General features: G+C 34.3%; 1 protein-coding gene and 1 pseudogene across 1 annotated transcript; one reads left to right on the top strand and one right to left on the bottom strand.

Moving 5' to 3' along the window:
- Window positions 1-2,758: 2,758 nt before the first annotated feature.
- On the top strand, window positions 2,759-3,895 carry LOC131597025 (F-box/kelch-repeat protein At3g23880-like). Its single transcript, XM_058869747.1, has one exon. It carries the CDS (start codon window positions 2,759-2,761, stop codon window positions 3,893-3,895), a length of 1,137 nt encoding a protein of 378 aa, XP_058725730.1.
- Window positions 3,896-5,501: 1,606 nt separating this feature from the next.
- Window positions 5,502-5,700, bottom strand: LOC131600945 (small nucleolar RNA U3; annotated as a pseudogene).
- Window positions 5,701-20,947: the final 15,247 nt, after the last annotated feature.

Below are 20,947 nucleotides of genomic sequence, written 5' to 3'. Positions count from 1 at the left end.
ACTAAAAACGTATTTAATCCTATAATAATTGTTCTGCCACCTATAAAAACTCACATCAATAAGTTTCAAATATTTAGTCGTCTCTATACTATATCATAAGTCCTTGGCATGATCTATTGATTGTATGTATTTGATTTCTCATTGATTTGTGATAGAATAAAATAGTGACTGAGACATGGAAATACTTTTTTTTTTAATTATAAACTTAATAAATAAAAATGAAGTAATTTTAACAATTAAACTTTGAGTACATTAGTTTTAATACGAGATATAAAATTTAATTTTCATAAGTAGAAAATCAAGAAATTGTTAGTTAAAAATGAAGAAAATCCATCCTAAGTCCTACTTTTTGTTAATTTACAAATTTTATTTATTTATTTAAACAAACCGAATATCTTTCATATAAATAAATAAAATTTGTAAATTAACAGGATTTGGAATGGATTTTCCTCATTCAAATATCATTCAAATATAATTCTCTTGTATATATTTTACTAGTCAGAGACCCGTGCTTCTGCACGGGTGATTTTTTTCCTGGTGTAGTATTTTTGTAATGATATGAATAATATAAATAAAAGGAATTATAATCAATATGCATAATTAAAAGGAATTGTTTTATTTGAATAGAGTTAGAGTTTTATTGATTGCTCTGTTATACTCCCAATTCTTTGAAAACCTAATATCCATAGGAATCGTTTTGAAATTTGAAAATAAATACTTTAGTTTTCAAATAAAAGTCATTATTGTTTAAAATAAAATAGGCATTGTATTGAAATTGGCCCTTAAGATTAAACATTATTATCTTATTCATGTGCTAATTTTGTGTGTAATAAAGAACCATATAAAAAAGGACATGTGAGTTGGAGAAAAAATAAAATTTTAACAAATGCAAATGTAAAATTTTAAATATAAATGAAAAATATGAAATAATTTACTTAATTGTAAATTTAACAATAATTATATAGAAAACAATGATCCACAAAAAAATGTTTAAGATAGGTTAAGAACACAATAGCAAAATTGGGTCAGGTAATTTAATAATTGACGGTCCAACTAAATGAAAAATGATCATATAAATTCAATTATATTAAATAATCATATAAAAAAAATACTATAAGATGAAGATAATAAAAATGAAATATTAACATTTAAAAATAAAAATTATCTCTCAATTAATAGTAATTGTTGATTAAAATAAAATAGCTACTATGTTGATAATGACCCGTAAAATAAAAAAATAATTTGATGCGATATAAAATATATTTAAAAACAAATGTAAAATAAACAATAATCATGGAAATTTAATTGTATTAAATAATGATAAAAAAATCGCGAGATGGAGAAAAAAATAAAAATAAAGATATTATCTCTCAAATAAAGACAATAATTAATTAAAATAAAATAGACATTATGTTGATAGTGACCCGTGAGATAATAAATAAATAAATAGAGAAAAAAATTAAAATGAAAGTAAGAAAGTGTGAAAAAATGTGAGAGAAATTTGAAATTTTAATTAAGATAGAGAAAATGTGTAATGATCGATTAAAAAAAATTAAATATTGAGTTGATAATGGTCCGTGAAATAATTAAATATTTTTGGAAATAATAATTAAATGATCGATTATTAATATTTTTTGCGATAATAGATAAATGTTGAAAAATTAAAATGAAAGTATGGAAAAATGAAATGCGAAAGAAATTTGAAATTTTTAGTAAGAATAAAATTTAAAAATAGATTATTAATATTTTTTGTGATAATAAATAAATTAAGAAAAATTAAAATGAAAGTAAGAAAGTGTGGGAAAATAAAATGTAAAAGAAATTTAAATATGACTTCCATCATCCATGGCTTACATGTGATGTCATCATTCATGAAATAAAGTTGTAGGAAAAATGTTATTTAATTTGGACCAATGAAAAGCTAACACTTGGGGCATCCATTCAATAAAGTTGAAAGAGTGAATACTTAATTTGTTAGTTACAAAAATGACCTTTTATTAGTGCAAATAAATTTTGGTGAAAAGGTAATTTAGGCAATTTGGTCAATCTACTATTAATGAATAGATAATTAATAATTAAAATTAATAGATAGTAGATAATGTTTTTATGAATGAATATCATCTCTAACTGTTTACAAATTTCCGAATCAAGAGAATTATAATATATACAAAACATTACCTTTTATTTACTTACCAATTTTATTTTATTCAATCAAATCAAATATAATTCAAATCTTTTCTTGAAGTAAAATTTCTTTATGAATAGAATATTATCTCTTGTAACTGTAATGCACAATTTCTTTATGAATAGAATATTATCTCTTGTAACTGTAAGCATTAATTTTCGAATCAACAGAATCATAATATATACAAAATTCTCTTTAAAAAATACTTTGTGTAAAAATAAAAAATTAGAAAGTTTCAGAAAAAATCTATAGTTTATATTTCATATTTCATAATTATCAACTATTTATTCATAATTATTTATATAATTTTAATCATTAAATAAAATCTATAGTTTACTTTTCAGAATAAAAAGTTAGTAAGTTGGTAGTTAAAAAAGAAAAATAGTGCCCTATTTCTGTTTAATTCTTTAATTTAAAACTTACTTTTTTTATTTTAATTATTCAATGAAATCAAATATCATTCAAATCTTTTTTTAAGTATGAGATTTTTTTTCTATGAATAGAATATTCTGCGCAGGTAACTATAAATATTAACCAAAACCCTAGGTCAAGAACCACGAGTTTTCAAATTCAATGGTTAAGATTGAAGACAAAAACCCTCACTGTAGCCGTAAACTAAAGGACTTACTTCACTATCGATCATTGCCGGAGGATCTCATCATGGATATCTTTTTAAGGCTTCCGGTGAGATCTCTCCTGCAATTAAAGTGCGTGTGCAAATCATGGAAAACCCTAATCTCCGATTCCGAATTTGCAAAGCGACACCATCGGAAGTTAACCATGGATCCAAGCATAACCAACATTCGAATTTTCTTTGGCAGTGAATTGGGAAGAATTGTATCTCTCCCTTTGAAGCCATTGTTGGAAAAGCCATCAGAACCTACTAAAGCGGTTGAGTTCAGCATGGAACAGTACAGGTTCAGTATTCTTGGTGCATGCAATGGGTTGGTGTGTCTGCTAGATAGCCATCAAGGTTATGTTACATTGTGGAACCCTTCAACCAGATTCAAATCCAAAGCATCTCCATCCCTTAATTTATTATTTAATAAATTGGGCGTCGCAGGTTATGGCTTTGGCTATGACCATGTTAATGACAAGTACAAGGTGCTGCTAGATGTCCACTATGAAGATGTGAGACTTTATACTTTTGGTGAAAATTCTTGGACAACTATCCAGAATTTTCCATGTGACCCTGCTAATCCCGCAGGAAAATTTGTGAGGGGCACTCTAAATTGGGTAGTAGTTAGATGGGTTGATGGTTACAGCGAAATACAAACTACAATACTTTCATTTGATCTTGTGAAGGAGGAGACTTACAGCGAAATATTACTGCCTCAAAATCAAAAACAGAATACTTGCAGATGCAGAAACCAGATACCTCAGCTTGGTGTTTTGGATAACTGTCTTTGTCTGTCTTTTGACACTGAAACTCATTTGGTTGTGTGGTTGATGAAAGAATATGGAATTGTTGAGTCATGGACTAAACTGATGATGATCCCTGCAGAGCATTTAAGCAAACATGTAGAACCACAACTTTCTGTCATTGAAGCCTTGTTCATATTTGGAAATAATATTGTTCTACTGAGAACAAGCCACAAATTTTTCCTGTATAACTTAAATAATGATATGATAGACATTCCTTTGATTTCCACCTCGATTAGAAGAAGTCCACATCTTTACCTTGAGACTCTTGTATCACCGCGACTGTAAACACAAAGGGTCTTCTCGGTTTTGCTTGCATTACTTTATAGTTACTCCTCTTATATGAATTTTGTGTTGCAACTCTTTTTACATGGAATGCTTTTGCACTTTGATTTTTGCTAATGTTACTCTTTTTAGACCTTTTATTGGCAAAATGGTTGTTTCCAAAATGGTACCAATTGGACGAGTTTTGGTTATTAAAAATCAAAATGGAATGTGAATTCTATGATGCTGTAAGTGTATTGTCAATATGGCATGACACTTTTGGTATAAACTTCAACTCAGACCCTTTTAAGAGTGTTGTTGAGTTCTTCATTTTGTTATATTGTTGCTCATAAGTAATTATCCATGCTTATGCTATTTGTTTGTGTAATGGTTTATTTCTAATACAGGAATCTGCCTAAGGTCACGTCTTTGTTTTGGAAGCAGTTCTGCCTAAGCTGGAATTTCAAGTAAGACTTTCTAGTTTTTTCTCAATTACTAATGTTCCTATATCCTCCTTTATGCTTTATATGATTATATCTTTCATCATTTTTGCAAGAAGTGTAGTTATTGATGAACTTGATCTTAGTGAGTGCGTGTATTACTTAAGGTAAACTAGAATCAGTAAACTCTAAATTCTACTAACAAATTCGATTCTGGATTTATACGTGTGTTAGCCTAGAAAGTCTATAGTTTTGGTTGATGAAGTTACTTTATGTTGGCGTGATTATTTATGTTTTGTTTTGCTGAACAAAACAACTAAACAATGTAACTGCAGGCCAAGTATAATGCAACAAATGCATCAAGTATTAAATTAGAAGATTTCTCATAAGATCCCATAGGTCTCTCACCCACCATCGAATTGACAAAAATGCTCTCTTGCTTTCGTAGATGCATCTTCGAAAACACTCATTTTTTTTATTTAACGTTGTTTTGTTCCGTAGATCTACAGAAGCGTTAAAACATAGTATTTTCCCAATTAATTGGGAAAATATCAAATTAATCGGAAAAATCTCAAATTAATTTCTCAATTAATTGGAAATATCTCAAATTAATTAACTAGATACAGAAGCGTTAAAACATAGTGAAACTTGGGATTTTCCAATGAATAGGGAAAATCCTAAATTAATTTCTCAATTAATTGGAAAATTTTCAAATTAATTAACTAGATGCAACAGAAGCCTTGGGATTTTCCTAATTAATTGTGAAAATCCCAAATATTCCAAATTAATTTCCCAATTAATTGGTAAAATCCATAAAATAACAGAATATTCTGTAAGTACACCTTTGGAATATTCTATTTTCAAACCCTTCATCTACGGAACTTGTGATTTTCTCAATTTATTCGAAAAATCTTAAGTTTCACTATGTTTTTAATGTTTCCGTAGATGTATCTACGGAAGGAGACAATTTTTTTTGCAAAATTAGAGTGCTTCCGGATGTGCATCTACGGAAGCAGGGACAAAATTGAAAATTTGTACGGTGGCTAAGAAATCCATGAGATGCATTGAGAAATTGCCTTTAAATTATGCTTATACTGTAGATAAATCTCATGCCCCAACCTATGAATTTAGACGTTGAATATGAATTATGCTAAAGCATACGTATTTAAATTATGTAATGTCATTTTTTTAGTCTGTCATATTACCGCACGACCACCCCGATCATCTACAACTCAAGATGATGTATCAGCTTGATAATCATCTAAGTCGTTAATCACGCTCAGATCGAGCGGTCTCGTTTCTTCATCCAGACGTTAGTTCCTGTCTCCTTTGAAATCAATGATACAGTAGTACGAGCCTATAGAACAAATCCTGTTCAAGTAAGGTCGTAAGTTACCGATGTCTTGTTTCGAGTACTTGTAATTTGGAGTTTCTTTGGTGTAAGGGTTGCACCCCTAGTGCGATTTCTTAATATCATATATTTGCTTTAAAAAAAAAAATTATGTAATGTCTGGAGAGTTTGTGTATCAAATATATGATTTGTGTTTTACTAAGGCTCCGCAAGTTTACCCAAACTCTCGAGTTTGATAACCTTGGGATAAAAATATGGGGAGTGAGTTTCATAACATTACAATTTAATAACATTAATATAATTTAAAATTGATAGGAAGTGTTAATGTTTTAAAAAACGGATCGAACTGGCCGGTCGGACTGATTGAACCGGGAATCGGCCAGGTAACCGGTTTTGTTCGATTGTTGGATCAGATATGTCATTGAACCGGTGTGAACCGGTCAAAACTGGTGTAAACCGGAAAAACTGGCGGTTTTTCAGAAACGGTGGTTTAAATGCATTTTTAATTTTTTTTTTATTTTAAAAACATAAAACAACATCATTTTAATTATTTTAATTATTTTAATTATTTTAATGAAAAAATAAAATAAAAAATAGAAAATAAAAATAAAAATGAAGATTTTCGGATGCGGTTAATTTTGTTGCAGATGATTTTGATATTGAAGAAGGAGATACCAACATTGAAGTAATTTTTTCTTCTTTGAAATTAAATTTAGCAGATAATGAAGTTACTTTATTTTAATTTATTCAATTAGATTATTTTGCGATTAAATTTTGTTTGCGAATATATACTTGTAATTTTGTACTATTTTATTATGTGTGATACTTATGTTTAAAATTTGAATTTAAATTATGAACTTGTGAATTTATTTAGGATATGATATTTTTAAAAAATTTAAGTGTCGGTTATATTTTGTAGAGACTGAATCATCATGTTCGATATGTTTTATACCTATATAATTTTGTTATAATGACTGGTCTGTTTAACTGAGTTATCTGGTTTAATTCGGTTTAGTCATGCGGTTCGACCAGTGACCCAGTGGTTCGACCAATAAACCAGTGACCCAGTATCCTCACTGGTTTGATGTCCGGTCCGGTTTTTAAAACACTGGTTTAGCAACTATTATTAAATCTAGAGTTTAACCATTGAAATAATCACAAAATAAAAAAACAATAAAAATTCTGAAAATGATTCTCTACCATTTCATTCAGCAACAGTACTATAAATACAAACCTGGTGTACTGGGTCAGAATATGGGCCAGACCCAATTGAAGAAAAACAAACACATACTAAATAACATACTAATAAAATAATAAAACATTTTATTTTGAAACATAAACTTTTATCCATGTGGGCTGAGCTTTTATCCGTATGGGCCTTGTATCACCACTTGCTGGCCCGAAAACATTCTTGTCCTAAAGGTTGTGTTTGAAAACTTTGGCCCAATTGAGAAGCTCGGTTCGGTGGCCCTTTGAAGGAGACCGTTGGTATGTTGGAGACAACACTGGCCCAACTGGCATTGGAGTTGATAGGTGGCGTGGGGAAACGGGGCAGGCATGGGAAACAATTATATTTCCACTGGCTGCATGCGCCGAAAGTGGGTCTTGGAAAGATAATTGAGCACGTGGCTTTGCAGCACCCAAGGGAGGAAGGGAAGTGATAAGGGTAGGTATTGCAAGGGATGGTGGAGATAAATTGGAGTACAGAGTGTTAGGTGAGGAGTTTGGGGAAGTGGGATTTTGTAAAGTACAAGGGAAGTTTGAAGACTTAAACTCTTCAAAACGTGTAACTGATGCATTTCTTGAAGGGTGTGAAAACACTTAGAAGGGGGGTTGAATAAGGGGTTTTCTTATGGCAAGTAAAATTCACACGATATTTTTATCCTTGTTCGTTTAAACTCAAACTACTTCAGTCCACCCGTCACCCGTCAAGGTGATTTCGCCTCTCTCAACGAGGCCTTAATCCAATATAACCAAACTGATTACAACTGCACAACCAACTGGTGTGACTAACAATACAATGCACAAGTCAACTGCAAGTGACTAACACCTCTAAGACTAACTAGTCCTAGACCTCTTGAGAAATCTGACTGAACTGGTCTCTCAAGGAACAATTACATGTAAAAACTCCTAGCAATAGTGTTTCAGATTGCTTCTAATAAGCTTTATCACAACAATGATTTTTCACTAAGTTTAAGTACAATGAATATGAATAGTATGAACAAAATATTTTTCTTCAGCGTAATAGTTCACGTTCATATGTCTAAGTGAATTGTTGTTTGCTTTTTCAAATGATCTTCTATTTATAGCCTTTGGAAGATATTGTCTGTTGCTTCCTCGTAAGTTGTTTTTGAAATAAATTTTGCGTGTCGTGTTGGTGAATTGAGCTTTCCACGCTTCTTGAAATTTGTTCCTTAAAACTGCTTGAGCCGTCTTTTAATCATTATGTCTCTAACGGTATTTTATCTTCTATCAGAACTTGCATTTTGATTTTCTTTTTATTTTTATTTTTCTTCACAAACTTCTGTCTTGCCAGTATGAATATAACTTCTATCAGAATTTTGTCTAAAGCGGTTGGTGCATTCAGAAGTATTAGAACTTCACCATGAGCTTTGCATAATAACTCCATGTTTTGATGGTACTTGAGTTAGGACTATTTCTCAAATAAGAAACATATAATTAGAGTACCACATTTACTTATACAAAATTTATTTAATTTTTATCATCAAAACACTAAGATATGATTAAACCAAACAATGTTTTAACAATCTCCCCCTTTTTGATGATGACAAAACATTTAAGTTATGATCTAAAATTTTGTATATAAGAAAAACAATCTCCCCCTGAGATGTATAATCTCCCCCTGAAATAAATACTTAGAGAAAAATTTAGAGGATAACTTCCTTGAGCATATTTTTCTCTCCAGCGTATTTCTTCAAAAGATTAACTTATTTTCTTCTCAAAGCGCTTCTTTAAAAGATCTAACAGATTTTCTTTCAGAATGTGATTTTCCTGCATACTTTCAGAAAAAAGTACAATTCTTTGTACACTTGTTAGAAATGTATTAGACTTAGTCTCTTAACTGTTAATTTTAATCAAGTCAAAAATTCACTTTCTATTTCTCCCCTTTTTTGTCAGAACTAAAAAAGCGTAAGGAAATAAATTAAAACTTTCATATAAAGCAAAAGGATATCCATAGATAAAAACAAGTGCAACACAACAACAGGAATCAGCAAAACAACAAAAAACAAAGAAAACAGCAAGAACACGCAGTAAAATGTCAGAGGTTCTTAAACAGGAACTAAGGTTTTTGAGGCACAAGGGAAAGCAGAAGGTTCTTGATCTCATTTGTAGATTCCTCTTATTTAGCTATTCAGGACTTGATCTCCTTGTTTGTTTCATCCTGCTTGTCCAGACGTTCCTTAACAACTACATTCTCCTTCTTCAATTTGTTCAATGTTTCAAGCACAAGAGAAGTTGAAGCAGAGCTTGAATCTGTAGCAGAAGTTGCAGCCATAAGAGGAGTAGAAGTTGAAGCAGTAGCAGAAGCTTCAATCATAAAAGGAGCATATACAAACTTAGAAACCAAGGTGCCAACATCTACCATCAAGGTAGGTACTTTTCTAGCAGAAGTAACCTTGGGCACACAGGCAGAGGGTTGTTTTAGTAAGAAAAGAGAACAAGAATTTTCTTCCAGCATCTTCTGTATCCATAGGTTCAGAAGATGGATACCAAGGAACATTATTGATCTGTAGAGGAGGCTTCAAATCTCAGATATCCTTTACTACAGTCATGACTGTATTCAGACACTCAAAAAATTTCTCATTAGCATGAGTACGTCACATTTCTTTGAGTTTGAGGGATTCAGAGTTGAATCTCCGTCTGAATGCATCCAAAAGAGCTCCTGAAGCAACTGGTCTCGCATTGCTTTCATAATCAGCCTTCAGTTTTTCAATCCAATCCTGCATCTCTGTTTCAAAATTCTAAAATAATATTTGAACATCTGATGGGATAGGGTTTGGATTAGGTGTTAGATCATCAGATACATTGATTTCCGGATATTGAATTGGTTGAGGTTCTGATGTGGAGATAGGTGAGTTGTGTGGTGAAGATGAGGGTGAGATGACATGAAATTATGGTGAGGATGGGATGGATATATGTTCTGGGGAGGGAGTTGGAGGTTGTTTTGATGACTCAGGAATTATAAAGATGTTGTGGGCTGGAACATCAGGAATTATTGTAGCCAAAGGGCTTGTATAGCCAGGGGTATCCCATGTTCCTGTATACCACTCATAAGGTCTTGGAATTTGGTTCGATGAGGGTTGAGGTGATGTTTCAGAGATGGGTTGAAGTTCTGTTTGTGAGGGTGGTGGAAGTTATGTTCGTGAGGGAGGTGGAAGTTCTGTTTGTATAGGTGATTCGGTTGTTTGAGACACAAGAGATTCAACTGTTTGATGTGTAGGTGATTCGCTTATTTGAGATAACAGAGGTTCAGATGTTTGAGATGTTGGTTGTTTAGGTGTTTGCATATTATCAGAATTAACAGCAGAGATAGAAGTTGGAGGATTACCTGAAGACTGCTTCTTCTTCGTCTTCTGAACCTTTGGAGCTCTGGTAGAAGTTCCTTCTCCTGCAGCTTTTCTATTCTTGGATTTCTTCTTTTTGTAAGCTTCTGGAAGAGGTTCGTTTCTGCCTTGAAACCAAGCTGGGTCAATTGGTGTGCCATCCCTCTTGCACAACTTAATGTAGTGCATTATGGTTTGAGAAGCTTCTCCAGTGCTGAACAAAGAAAAATCATTGATTTGAACTCTCGTTGTTGTGATGAAGCTTGCAGTATAAAGAGTGGGTTTGCAGACGAAACTTTGCCCAAAACTTCATACTTTTTGTTGTTCCTTTATTCTCTATCTTACTTTGGCATCAGAGTATCTTGCAGGCAAGGTTGTCAAACTCGCGAGTCTACTCAGACTCGTAAAAGGTCCATAGACTCGACTCGCAGACTCGACTCGCAAACTCGTACGAGTCTATGGAAAATTAAAAATTACTTTAAAAAACTTATAAGTGACACATATATGACGCGCTCCTACATTTTTACACTTGTAAATACCTCATATATGACATATATATATATATATATATATATATATATATATATATATATATATATAATAGAACACCAATTAACATTAAAAGTTTAATTTCATACTCTATAACAAATTTCTTAGCAAAAAAACTCGATAATAAAACAAATAAAATAACACAGTATGTAGTTAAAGACTTAAAGTACTAATATCTTCTTAATTGGCTACTATATAAAGCAGAAAAAATCATAAAAAAGATATGCTAATGGCTTCAATCATCGAAAGCTCCAGTGAAATCATCACCATCTTATTCATCGGTATCTTGAGTATCATCATCAAACTCTACCTAGATGAAACAACTTCTTCATCATTAACCTATGTTGGATTGTTTGAAGTTCCACCGCACAACATTAGTAACAACAACATCAGCTTAAATAATATTGCTAACAATAACATCATCTTGCTTAACATTAACTTCTGTTTCCACATTTTCTTCATCAGAATCTTCAGTTATCAATTCATCATCTGAATGAATATCTTAAAATGAAAGAACAAGGCTATTTACTTTTCCTTTTCTACTTTTCAAATTCATATTGCATATGACATAAACAAAATTATTTATCTTTTTTATGCAACATATTTTTCTCTTTGAATGAACTTGCAAAGTAAATATTAATTCAACTCAATGTTTCTAAACAAAATAAAAATCAGGTCTATAAACAAACAAATAACAATTCATTATCATTTCAAAGGAATTTCAATTTCGTTCACAATCAGAACAGCTACAAGTTAAGCTTTGAAGACGAATTGAAAACCTCTTTAATTCTAGAGTCATATCTCCATAGAAATCTCGTATTAGAGACTAGGAGAGAGATATACTTTCCAATTCTCGTACAAGAAAAACAAAATAAGGGTTTTTTTAAAAAATAAAATAAAATCTTTTGGGAAATTTAGGCCTTTATTGGTTTAAAAAATAAATAAATTTTTTTATAGACTCGTAAACTCATGATAGACTCGCGAGTTTATACGAGTTTGTCCGAGTCTACCCGAGTCTACTTGAGTCTATCAAAAAATGATTCTATGTGCGAGTCTACTCGTTTATGCTTCCTAGACTCGTAAACTCGTACGAGTTTACGAGTCTACCCGCGAGTTTGACAACCATGCTTGCAGGTACAACCCTTTTTTTCTCAACCATCAGCGAAGACCACCTGTTCAGATCCTTCCCAAACATAAGCGCTTACTTATTTTTTCCAACAAATTTGTTTTCTTTTCTCTTTCCAACAAATTTTATTTAATATATTAATTGATATTCAATATTAATTACTCCAACTCATTACTCCACCACTAATTTCAATGTACTCCAACCATTCAATCAACAAAAGTTACAAAAAATATCTCTCACGCTTAAACCTTCTCCAACGCTTTAATTCCTTCTCTATTTTCTTCTGTTTTCAAGCCTACATTTTTCAGTTACCAATTCCAATAACTCCAACTCCACTAATTAACTATATTATTGCGTCCATTCACATTACCACATCATGATTTTAGTACAAATACATCTATACCCCATCTTTTTTTATATTCTCCAAAAAATTTAGAGAGGTATGTAACCTTTTCCTATTTTTCCTCTTCTTCTTCTTCTTCATCTTCTGCCTTTTCTTTTGATTTTTAGTTGTTTTACCATTTGTTTTTATTTTTGAATTCTATAGTGAAAGATTACATTGCGATTCGACAGACTTCAGGTATAAAAGTTTTTAAATTTCTATTATGCTGGATGAAAAGATGAATATTTCATTTATTGTTTATAACCTATCATGTGTTAATAAGTTATTATATTTTCATTTAATCGACATTGTTTGGTGATTTTAAGTGAGTTTTGAACAAAGTTCTTGCAATATTATTTGTAATATATTGTGTTACTAGAGAACTCACTTTGTCTGGCAAAAAACTTCCTCAGTGAAAATTAATAACAACTAAATGCAATGACTTTTCACTAATATCTCTGATATACTATTAATTATGCAGTATATTCGAGTGCAGTGGCCAAATTTGAATTCGCTACACTCTATTTAATTAATTTTTAAAAAATGAATTTTTACTCATTGAACTCTTAACAAAGAAAAACTTTGTAATTGTTTGGAATGAGAATTTGATTTTCGTTTTTATAAAATTTTGAAATCTAAAGCTAAAATTAAATATGAATTATGTGACTTCACGATCATTATTTATGTGATTATGTGAGAAAGGTCAATATTTTGAATTTGATTCATATCAATACTTTTTTGTTTTTTGTTTTTGGCTTTATAGGTCTTTGGTTCTTAGGGAAAATGGGCCCTATTAATCCAGAGTTGTGAACTGAGGTATGAACATTGGCCAAACATTGTTTCCACCAGAAATCGGACTCGATATTCCCCGAATGTCGTCCTTTTTTTTTGTATTTGACAATGATAGCTATATATTTATCACTTATTAATCCATATTAATCTATCATATAAGAAAAGTCTGACAAATTCTCAATCCATGGGCTGGCACATCAGCATCTCTCTTCTCAAAATTTCACATTAGCTTCCTCAAATTTATGCTCTTCCTCCATTATAATACGGCAGTTACATTCCTCATCTTGCAGTTACACTGATAAATGTTATAGCCATCCACGTTCCAACTTCTGATGCTCTCTCTATCTCAAAAAGCAAAGGCCGGACCTCCTTCTTCTACGACCCAAATCCTTCTACTCCGGTAGGAGCTTAATCGCATCAACCAACTCTGATCGAACAATTTCCTTTCAATTTCGGTAAAAAAAAATTCCCTAATTTCTCTCCTCTTTTCAATTTCTTCTCCGTTCTTCTTCACCTTAATCAGTGGGAGTTCTTTAACCATCAAAGTTTGAATGATGTCAGTGTTGGATATATATATGGACGGTTCGTCGAATGCTGATGATTGTGAAGATGGTGATGATGTGGTGAATCCTTTGAAGGAGTGTTTGGATTCTGATTCTGGTCTATTTTTCAAGTGTCAGATTCCTGGATCGGTGTTTGTCTCTCTTTTCTCATGCTTTTTATTTTCAATAGGATCCTTACAAAGGCATATTAAGGGGTGAGAACTCTAATGCCAATAATTTCTTCTGATTTTCAAGAAATTCTAAGTTGAATGAAATTTGTTTATGGATATTGTTTTATGATTTCACCATTTTTGTTGATTTGATGTTTTGAAAATATTGATGTTGGTTTTGAATGGTTTGCCATTGCAGCGTGTGTGGAGCAACCGTAAGATCATAAACACGGGAAATCATAAAACAAACATGGTAGAACATGAATTGGTAGTGTTTCTTTTTACTACATACTTGAGTATACTAACTATTGTCTATCCCTTTCAGTTCATTCAATCGTCGACCATTAGAGAGACCAAAAGTGGAGAAAATATTGATGTTTATTTTGAATGGTTTACCATGTTTGTGTTAATTAGTTGTTGTATCGATTTTGATTTTATTGCTTTTCTTATTTTTTAGGAGTCTGACGAGTAGAGTTGCTTCTCTTCAAAGAAGAAGAAGCGTGGTAGTAATTGCAATAGAATAATGGTTTGTTCCTTAGATTTGTAAGGTTGAGTGAGTCATTTTTCTTACACTTTATATTTTCCACTTCATATTATATGAACCTGTTTATTAGTAACTATTATCTTCTTTAAAAGTGTGTGTTAGTAACTTTCACCTAATTTAAATATCAAGCCCGTAAATGGTTCGGTGAGTCATTTGTCTTACACTTTAGGATTTTCATGTGACAACAAGTGTGTGTTAGTCGGTGTTTCACCAGGTAAGCATCCTTTTGGTGGTTAAGATGTAGATGTTTCATTTCTGACTGAACACCGACGGAAAATGTATCTGACATGTGATAAGAAAATTAATGTGGTTTGCGCATGACTTGACAACGGGAAGTTTTTTCTATTGAAATTTTATAATCTTAATATAATTGTATATTTGGTTTTTACTCTTCCCTACAGGCGGAACGATCAGAGTTGATTTCTCAGATTAAGATTCTAAGAGGTGACAACAAGCAATTTCAGACTATCTTTGATGAGAAAATGAAGGAGCTTGAGCCTCTGCAGCAGGCACTAGGAAAGATGCGTAATAATCACAGTGGTATATGCTCATCTGAGGAGGAACTCAACGATGTCGTATGTCATCAGTAGGTTAGTAACTTTTTAGTTTACGTATGACTTGGCTTGGGTTGCATCCTTTCATGTATTTTATCCAACTCAAGTGCATTATACATTGTTTCGCATTTTCTTTCTTGCACTTTGTAGGCTTGCATGGTGAAGGTGGAATTCTTAGGAACAATGAAGGTGAGAGGTTTATGGAAAGACATGCTCCTACTACAAAGGATATCACATCAATAGATGTAGTTTCAAGTTCAATTCCTATGGAGAATATGGCCAGACCCAATTAAAGAAAAACAAACACATACTAAATAACATACTAATAAAATAATAAAACATTTTATTTTGAAACATAAACTTTCACCCATGTGGGCTGAGCTTTAATCCCTATGGGCCTTGTATCACCACTTGCTGGCCTGAAAACATTGTTGTCCTCAAGGTTGTGTTTGAAAACTTTGGCCCAACTGAGAGGCTCGATTCGGTGGCCCTTTAAAGGAGACCGTTGGTATGTTGGAGACAACACTGGCTCAACTGACATTGGAGTTGATAGGTGGCGTGGGGAAACATGGCAGACATGGGAAACAATTATATTTCCACTGGCTGCATGCGCCGAAAGTGGGTCTTGGGAAGATAATTGAGCACGTGGCTTTGCAGCACCCAAGGGAGGAAGGGAAGTGATAAGGGTAGGTGATCGTACCTGATCAGAAGAGTCGTCAAGGCCTGCTCGGATGCTGGGTCTCCGTGAAGTGAGAGGGGGGTGTACCTGCAAGGTACTCCGATGCCAAAGTGAGTAGAGGAGCAAAGGAGAGCAAGTACTAGCTAAGGTTAGAAGAGAATTGAATACTTGACCCTCTAATGAAAGAGGGTATTTATAGCCCCCAGCGCTGGGCCATGATCTCGCTACTGGGTTGGATTTCCAAGCCCAATTAGGAGACTGCCAGGTTTCCTGAGCGGAAATATCGGAGGTGCGTGAATGCCCTCTGTCCTGGTTAACCGCTCCGAAGTTTAGGGGAGACGCGGTCTTTTAGGGGCCACGTTGGCTCCGTAATATTCGGAGGGTCGGATGTGAAGGAGCCTTACGAGGGGCAAGGTCCTCGGCGGGGAGGGTGCTCGTAGGAGTCCCTTATGTCGAGCATCAGTCAACTCGAGGAGAGCGTGAGGCTGAGCATGAAGGGGACGAGCATGAAGCGTCGTTGATCAGCAGCTTAGGGTGGATTGGGCCTCCAAGGCTGGATGGGCCGAAAGTGGATTGGGCCAAGCCTTGGCTCAGTCCAGAACAGGAGCCCTCCAAGTCGGAGTTCCGAGGAAGGAGCTTCGAGTTCTATCGTGGGTATTCGGCGCGGTGGCAGTCCTCGTCCGCCGTTGATTGTTCGAGCGTTATCATCCCGAGGAGGGGGTCGATAGGTCGCGCGTGGGTGACAATCGCTGACGTGACAGGGTAATGATTGCCTAGGGGTAGGAGGCGGCGCCTAGGGAATCTGTGTCAGCCGACGTGACGTTTCGTATTCCGGGCAAAACCCCTTATAAAAGGGGGCAAAATCTCCCATTTAGGAACTTTTCGGCTCCCCGTCGTGTGCTCGGCATCTAGGTCAATCTTCAAATCCAGCTTTTGCCAGCGTTTCTCCAGCAATCGAGCTTCCTCGAGATCATGTCTCAATCAGGTGCGTTTGACGTTTCTTTATGATTTTGAATGTCTTTCTTTTTACCTTACTGGGGGGTCTGCGCATCGACTCTACTGTTTTTGCCGTCTAAATCGGCAAACAGATGCAAGAACTGTTAGAACAAGATTTGTTCTGATCAATTATCTTAGTTTTGATGATAACAATAATATGAATTTTGCTTAAGATAATATGGTACTCTAATCCAATGCAATTTCCCTTTCAGGAAATATATAAAGAGTAAGCATAATTCAGCGCTCAGAAGCTTTGTCTCAAGGGTTCAGCATGCAACATCAGAACATGGTCTGGCAAGACATCAGAAGATGGTCGAAGCAGAATCAGAACATGGGTCTATGGAAGCATCAGAAGAACATGAGATCAGAAGCACTGAAGCTCAGAAGATGGTATCACGCTCAGAAGCACTTCAAGGTCAGAAGATCAGAAGATGCTATGCACCAAGCTGTTTGACTCTGATGATATTCAAACGTTGTATTCACAAACATCAGATCAGAAGAAAGTACAAGTGGCAAGCTACGCTGACTGACAAAAGGAACGTTAAAAGCTATTAAAGGCTACGTCAGTAGACACAGCGTGAACAAGGCTCGAGGTAGTTGACAAAAGCGTATAACATTAAATGCGATGCTGTACGGAACACGCAAAGCATTAAATGCATTCAACGGTCATCTTCTCAACGCCTATAAAAATGAAGTTCTGATGAGAAGCAAGGTTGACGATTTTAACAATTCTGAACAAAACAACGCTTATCAAACTTGCTGAAACTGTTCAAATCAAAACTCAGAATCTTCATCTTCATCAAAGCTCACTACATTGCTGTTGTAATATATTAGTGAGATTAAGCTTAAACGTTAAGAGAAATATCACAGTTGTGATTATCGCTTTTAAGAAGCATTTGTAATACTCTTAGAATTACATTAAGTTGTAAGTAACTAGAGTGATCGTGTTGATCAGAATACTCTAGGAAGTCTTAGGAGTGAACTAAGCAGATTGTAACTAGAGTGATCGTGTTGATCAGTAGACTCTAGAAAAAGTCTTAGAGGGTATCTAAGCAGTTGTTCCTGGAGTGATCAGTGTGTGATCAGAAGACTCTGGAAGACTTAGTTGCGGACTAAGTGGAAAACCATTGTAATCCGTGCGATTAGTGGATTAAATCCTCAGTTGAGGTAAATCATCTCTGCGGGGGTGGACTGGAGTAGTTTGGTTAACAACGAACCAGGATAAAAATAACTGTGCAATTTATTTTTATCTGTCAAGTTTTTAAAGCTACACTTATTCAAACCCCCCTTTCTAAGTGTTTTTCTATCCTTCAATTGGCATCAGAGCGCCGGTTCTAAGGTGCAAGCACTTAACCGTGTTTAGAAAAGATTCAGGAAGAGAAAAACGCTTCTGTAAAAGATGGTTGATGAAAGTGAAAGGACTACACCTACACCTGCATCTACATCTGGCTCTGCTGAGCAATACAACGGTAACAATGGTTATACTAGACCGCCGGTATTTGATGGTGAAAACTTTGAATACTGGAAAGATAAACTGGAAAGTTACTTTCTGGGTCTAGATGGTGATCTATGGGATCTTCTGATGGATGGTTACAAACATCCTGTAAATGCCAGAGGCGTAAAGCTGACAAGGCAAGAAATGGATGATGATCAGAAAAAGCTTTTCAGGAATCATCATAAATGCAGAACTGTTTTGCTGAATGCTATCTCTCATGCTGAGTATGAGAAGATATCTAACAGGGAAACGGCCTATGACATATATGAGTCCTTGAAAATGACTCATGAAGGAAATGCTCAAGTCAAGGAAACTAAAGCTCTAGCTTTAATCCAGAAGTATGAAGCCTTCAAGATGGAGGATGATGAAGACATTGAAAAGATGTTTTCAAGATTTCAAACTCTTACTGCTGGATTGAGAGTTCTTGACAAGGGATACACCAAGGCTGATCACGTAAAGAAGATCATCAGAAGCTTACCCAGAAGATGGGGTCCTATGGTGACTGCATTCAAGATTGCAAAGAATCTGAATGAAGTTTCTCTGGAAGAGCTTATCAGTGCCTTGAGGAGTCATGAAATAGAGCTGGACGCAAATGAGCCTCAAAAGAAAGGTAAGTCTATTGCATTAAAATTCAATATCAAGAAATGCACTAACGCTTTTCAGGCTAGAGAAGAAGATCCTGAAGAATCAGAATCTGAAGAAGAAGATGAACTGTCCTTAATCTCCAGAAGGCTAAATCAACTCTGGAAGACCAAGCAAAGGAAGTTCAGAGGCTTCAGAAGTTCAAAGAAATTTGAACGTGGAGAATCTTCTGATGACAGAAGATTTGACAAGAAGAAGGTCATGTGCTATGAATGCAATGAGCCTGGACACTACAAGAATGAATGTCCAAATCTTCAGAAGGAAAGTCCCAAGAAAAAGTTTCATAAGAAGAAAGGTCTTATGGCAACCTGGGATGAGTCAGAAGATGACTCAGAAGATGAGCAGGCTAACTGTGCGCTGATGGCGACAGAAGATGACGGATCAGAATCTACATCAGAATCAGATTCTGAAGAGGTATTTTCTGAACTTACTAGAGATGAGTTAGTTTCCGGTCTAACTGAACTACTGGAACTCAAGTCTCAGATTAGTCTCAAATACAAAAAGCTGAAAAAAGCAATTTGAATTTGAAACAAAGAAGCTTGAGTTGGAAAATTCTGAATTAAAAGAAAAACTTTTAAAATTATCCAATAATGTTGGATCTCCTTCTGATTCAGAAAAATCCACTCCTAGTCTAAACCATATTCTGAAAGAATATGATTTAAGTTTCAGGAAGTTCTTATCTAGAAGTATTGGCAGAAGTCAGCTAGCTTCTATGATATATGCTGTGTCTGGAAACAAAAGAGTAGGCATTGGTTTTGAGGGTGAAACCCCATACAAACTTGAACCTGTTGATGAAATGAAAATCACATACAAGCCATTGTATGATCAGTTCAAGTATGGCCACTCCCATGATATTAGGCACACTTCACATGCTCAAAGCTTTCACTTAACACACACCAAAAAGCATGTTACACAACCTAGGAAATATCATGAAACTCACATTAAAAATTATCATGTTGTTCCTCCTTCTGCGTACAATGTTAAACCTAAGTTCAATCAGAACTTGAGGAGAACTAACAAGAAAGGACCCAAGAAAATGTGGGTACCAAAGAAAAAGACTATTTCTTTTGCAGATTCTCTTGGTGACAAAGAAGATAAAAGTCAACATGACATGTCTCCTAGACTCAAGTTGATCTCAACACTTGAAGGGAAGAAAGATTATCTTCCAAGTTCTGGTTCCTAAATCTGTTGAAGAAACTATGTTCGTAGGAAATCAGAAAAGAAGTTTATTAGTCCTGGAACCATCTGTATTGTTTGTCTCTAAAGCATTGATGCTTCTTTCTTGATTATTCTGAATGCTCTAAATGCTACAGAATATACAACATTGAAACATTGATTATGGACAAATCAATAAACATCTGTTTTGATGATAAACTTGTTTCTGATAAAACAAAGAGCTTAAGAATTTCTGCAGATAAAGTTTTGTCTTATCAGAAGCTGCAGAACAAAGAAGTGAACCTCCAGAAGCTGTGTATATCAGAAGTAATGGATCAGAAGATCATTCAAATTTATATCAGCACACTTCAGAAGAAGTGTTTCCAGAAGAGAAAGTTGATCAGATCAGAAGCAGTGATCTAAATCTGAAGGCGTAAAATCTCTCTGATATTTACAGCTGTCATTTATTATCTGATGGTGAACACGTGTCTGTACGGTTAGTACAAAGCGTGCAGTTGAAAAGACGCCGACATAGGTAACTGTTTCAAATCATTTCATTTACCACGTTCTCTCTCCTCACGTCACTCATCATTTAATAAAATTGATTTTCTTTGATTCTGGAACTGTTCAATTTATATTTCTTATTATTTTTTTTTCTTTTCAAATCCGTCTCTATATATTCTTTTCAAATCATATCGTACATCTTTTTCGCTCCTTTGTCTCTCTCTCTCTCTCCTTGCATTCTCTCGTTTGAAAAGTTCTTAGCCGTTTTCTAAAAACCCTAATCGAAAACCCAGTTCGCTTCTCTTGCTCGTTTTTTTTTGGTCATTCTGCATCAATGGCTGCATCCTCATCCTAAAATGCTGAGTCATCTGCTCCTCATCATCTCCAAGAAGAAACGTTGCAACTTACTCCTGTTGTTGCATGCTCTATTCCCAAGAACAAATTAGAAGTTCTATGTGAACTTATTGTTGACTTTGACAACCTTGAAGAACATGGATTTAATCTTAAAGAAGACATCATCTTTCAAGGATGGACCTCGTTGTTTGCTGAGTTCGTTGGCCCAGTTTATCCAGATCTTGTCAAGGAGTTCT

This window comes from Vicia villosa, linkage group LG4 (genome assembly GCF_029867415.1).
Source record: "Vicia villosa cultivar HV-30 ecotype Madison, WI linkage group LG4, Vvil1.0, whole genome shotgun sequence".
Taxonomy (NCBI): Eukaryota; Viridiplantae; Streptophyta; class Magnoliopsida; order Fabales; family Fabaceae; genus Vicia; species Vicia villosa.
The sequence above is the reverse complement of the archived record's forward strand: the minus strand, read 5'-3'. Positions and strand labels throughout refer to the sequence as shown.

Bases quoted from the DNA above. Each gene is read 5' to 3' on its own strand.
- LOC131597025 (XM_058869747.1), top strand. From the start codon at position 2,759: ATGGTTAAGATTGAAGACAAAAACCCTCACTGTAGCCGTAAACTAAAG.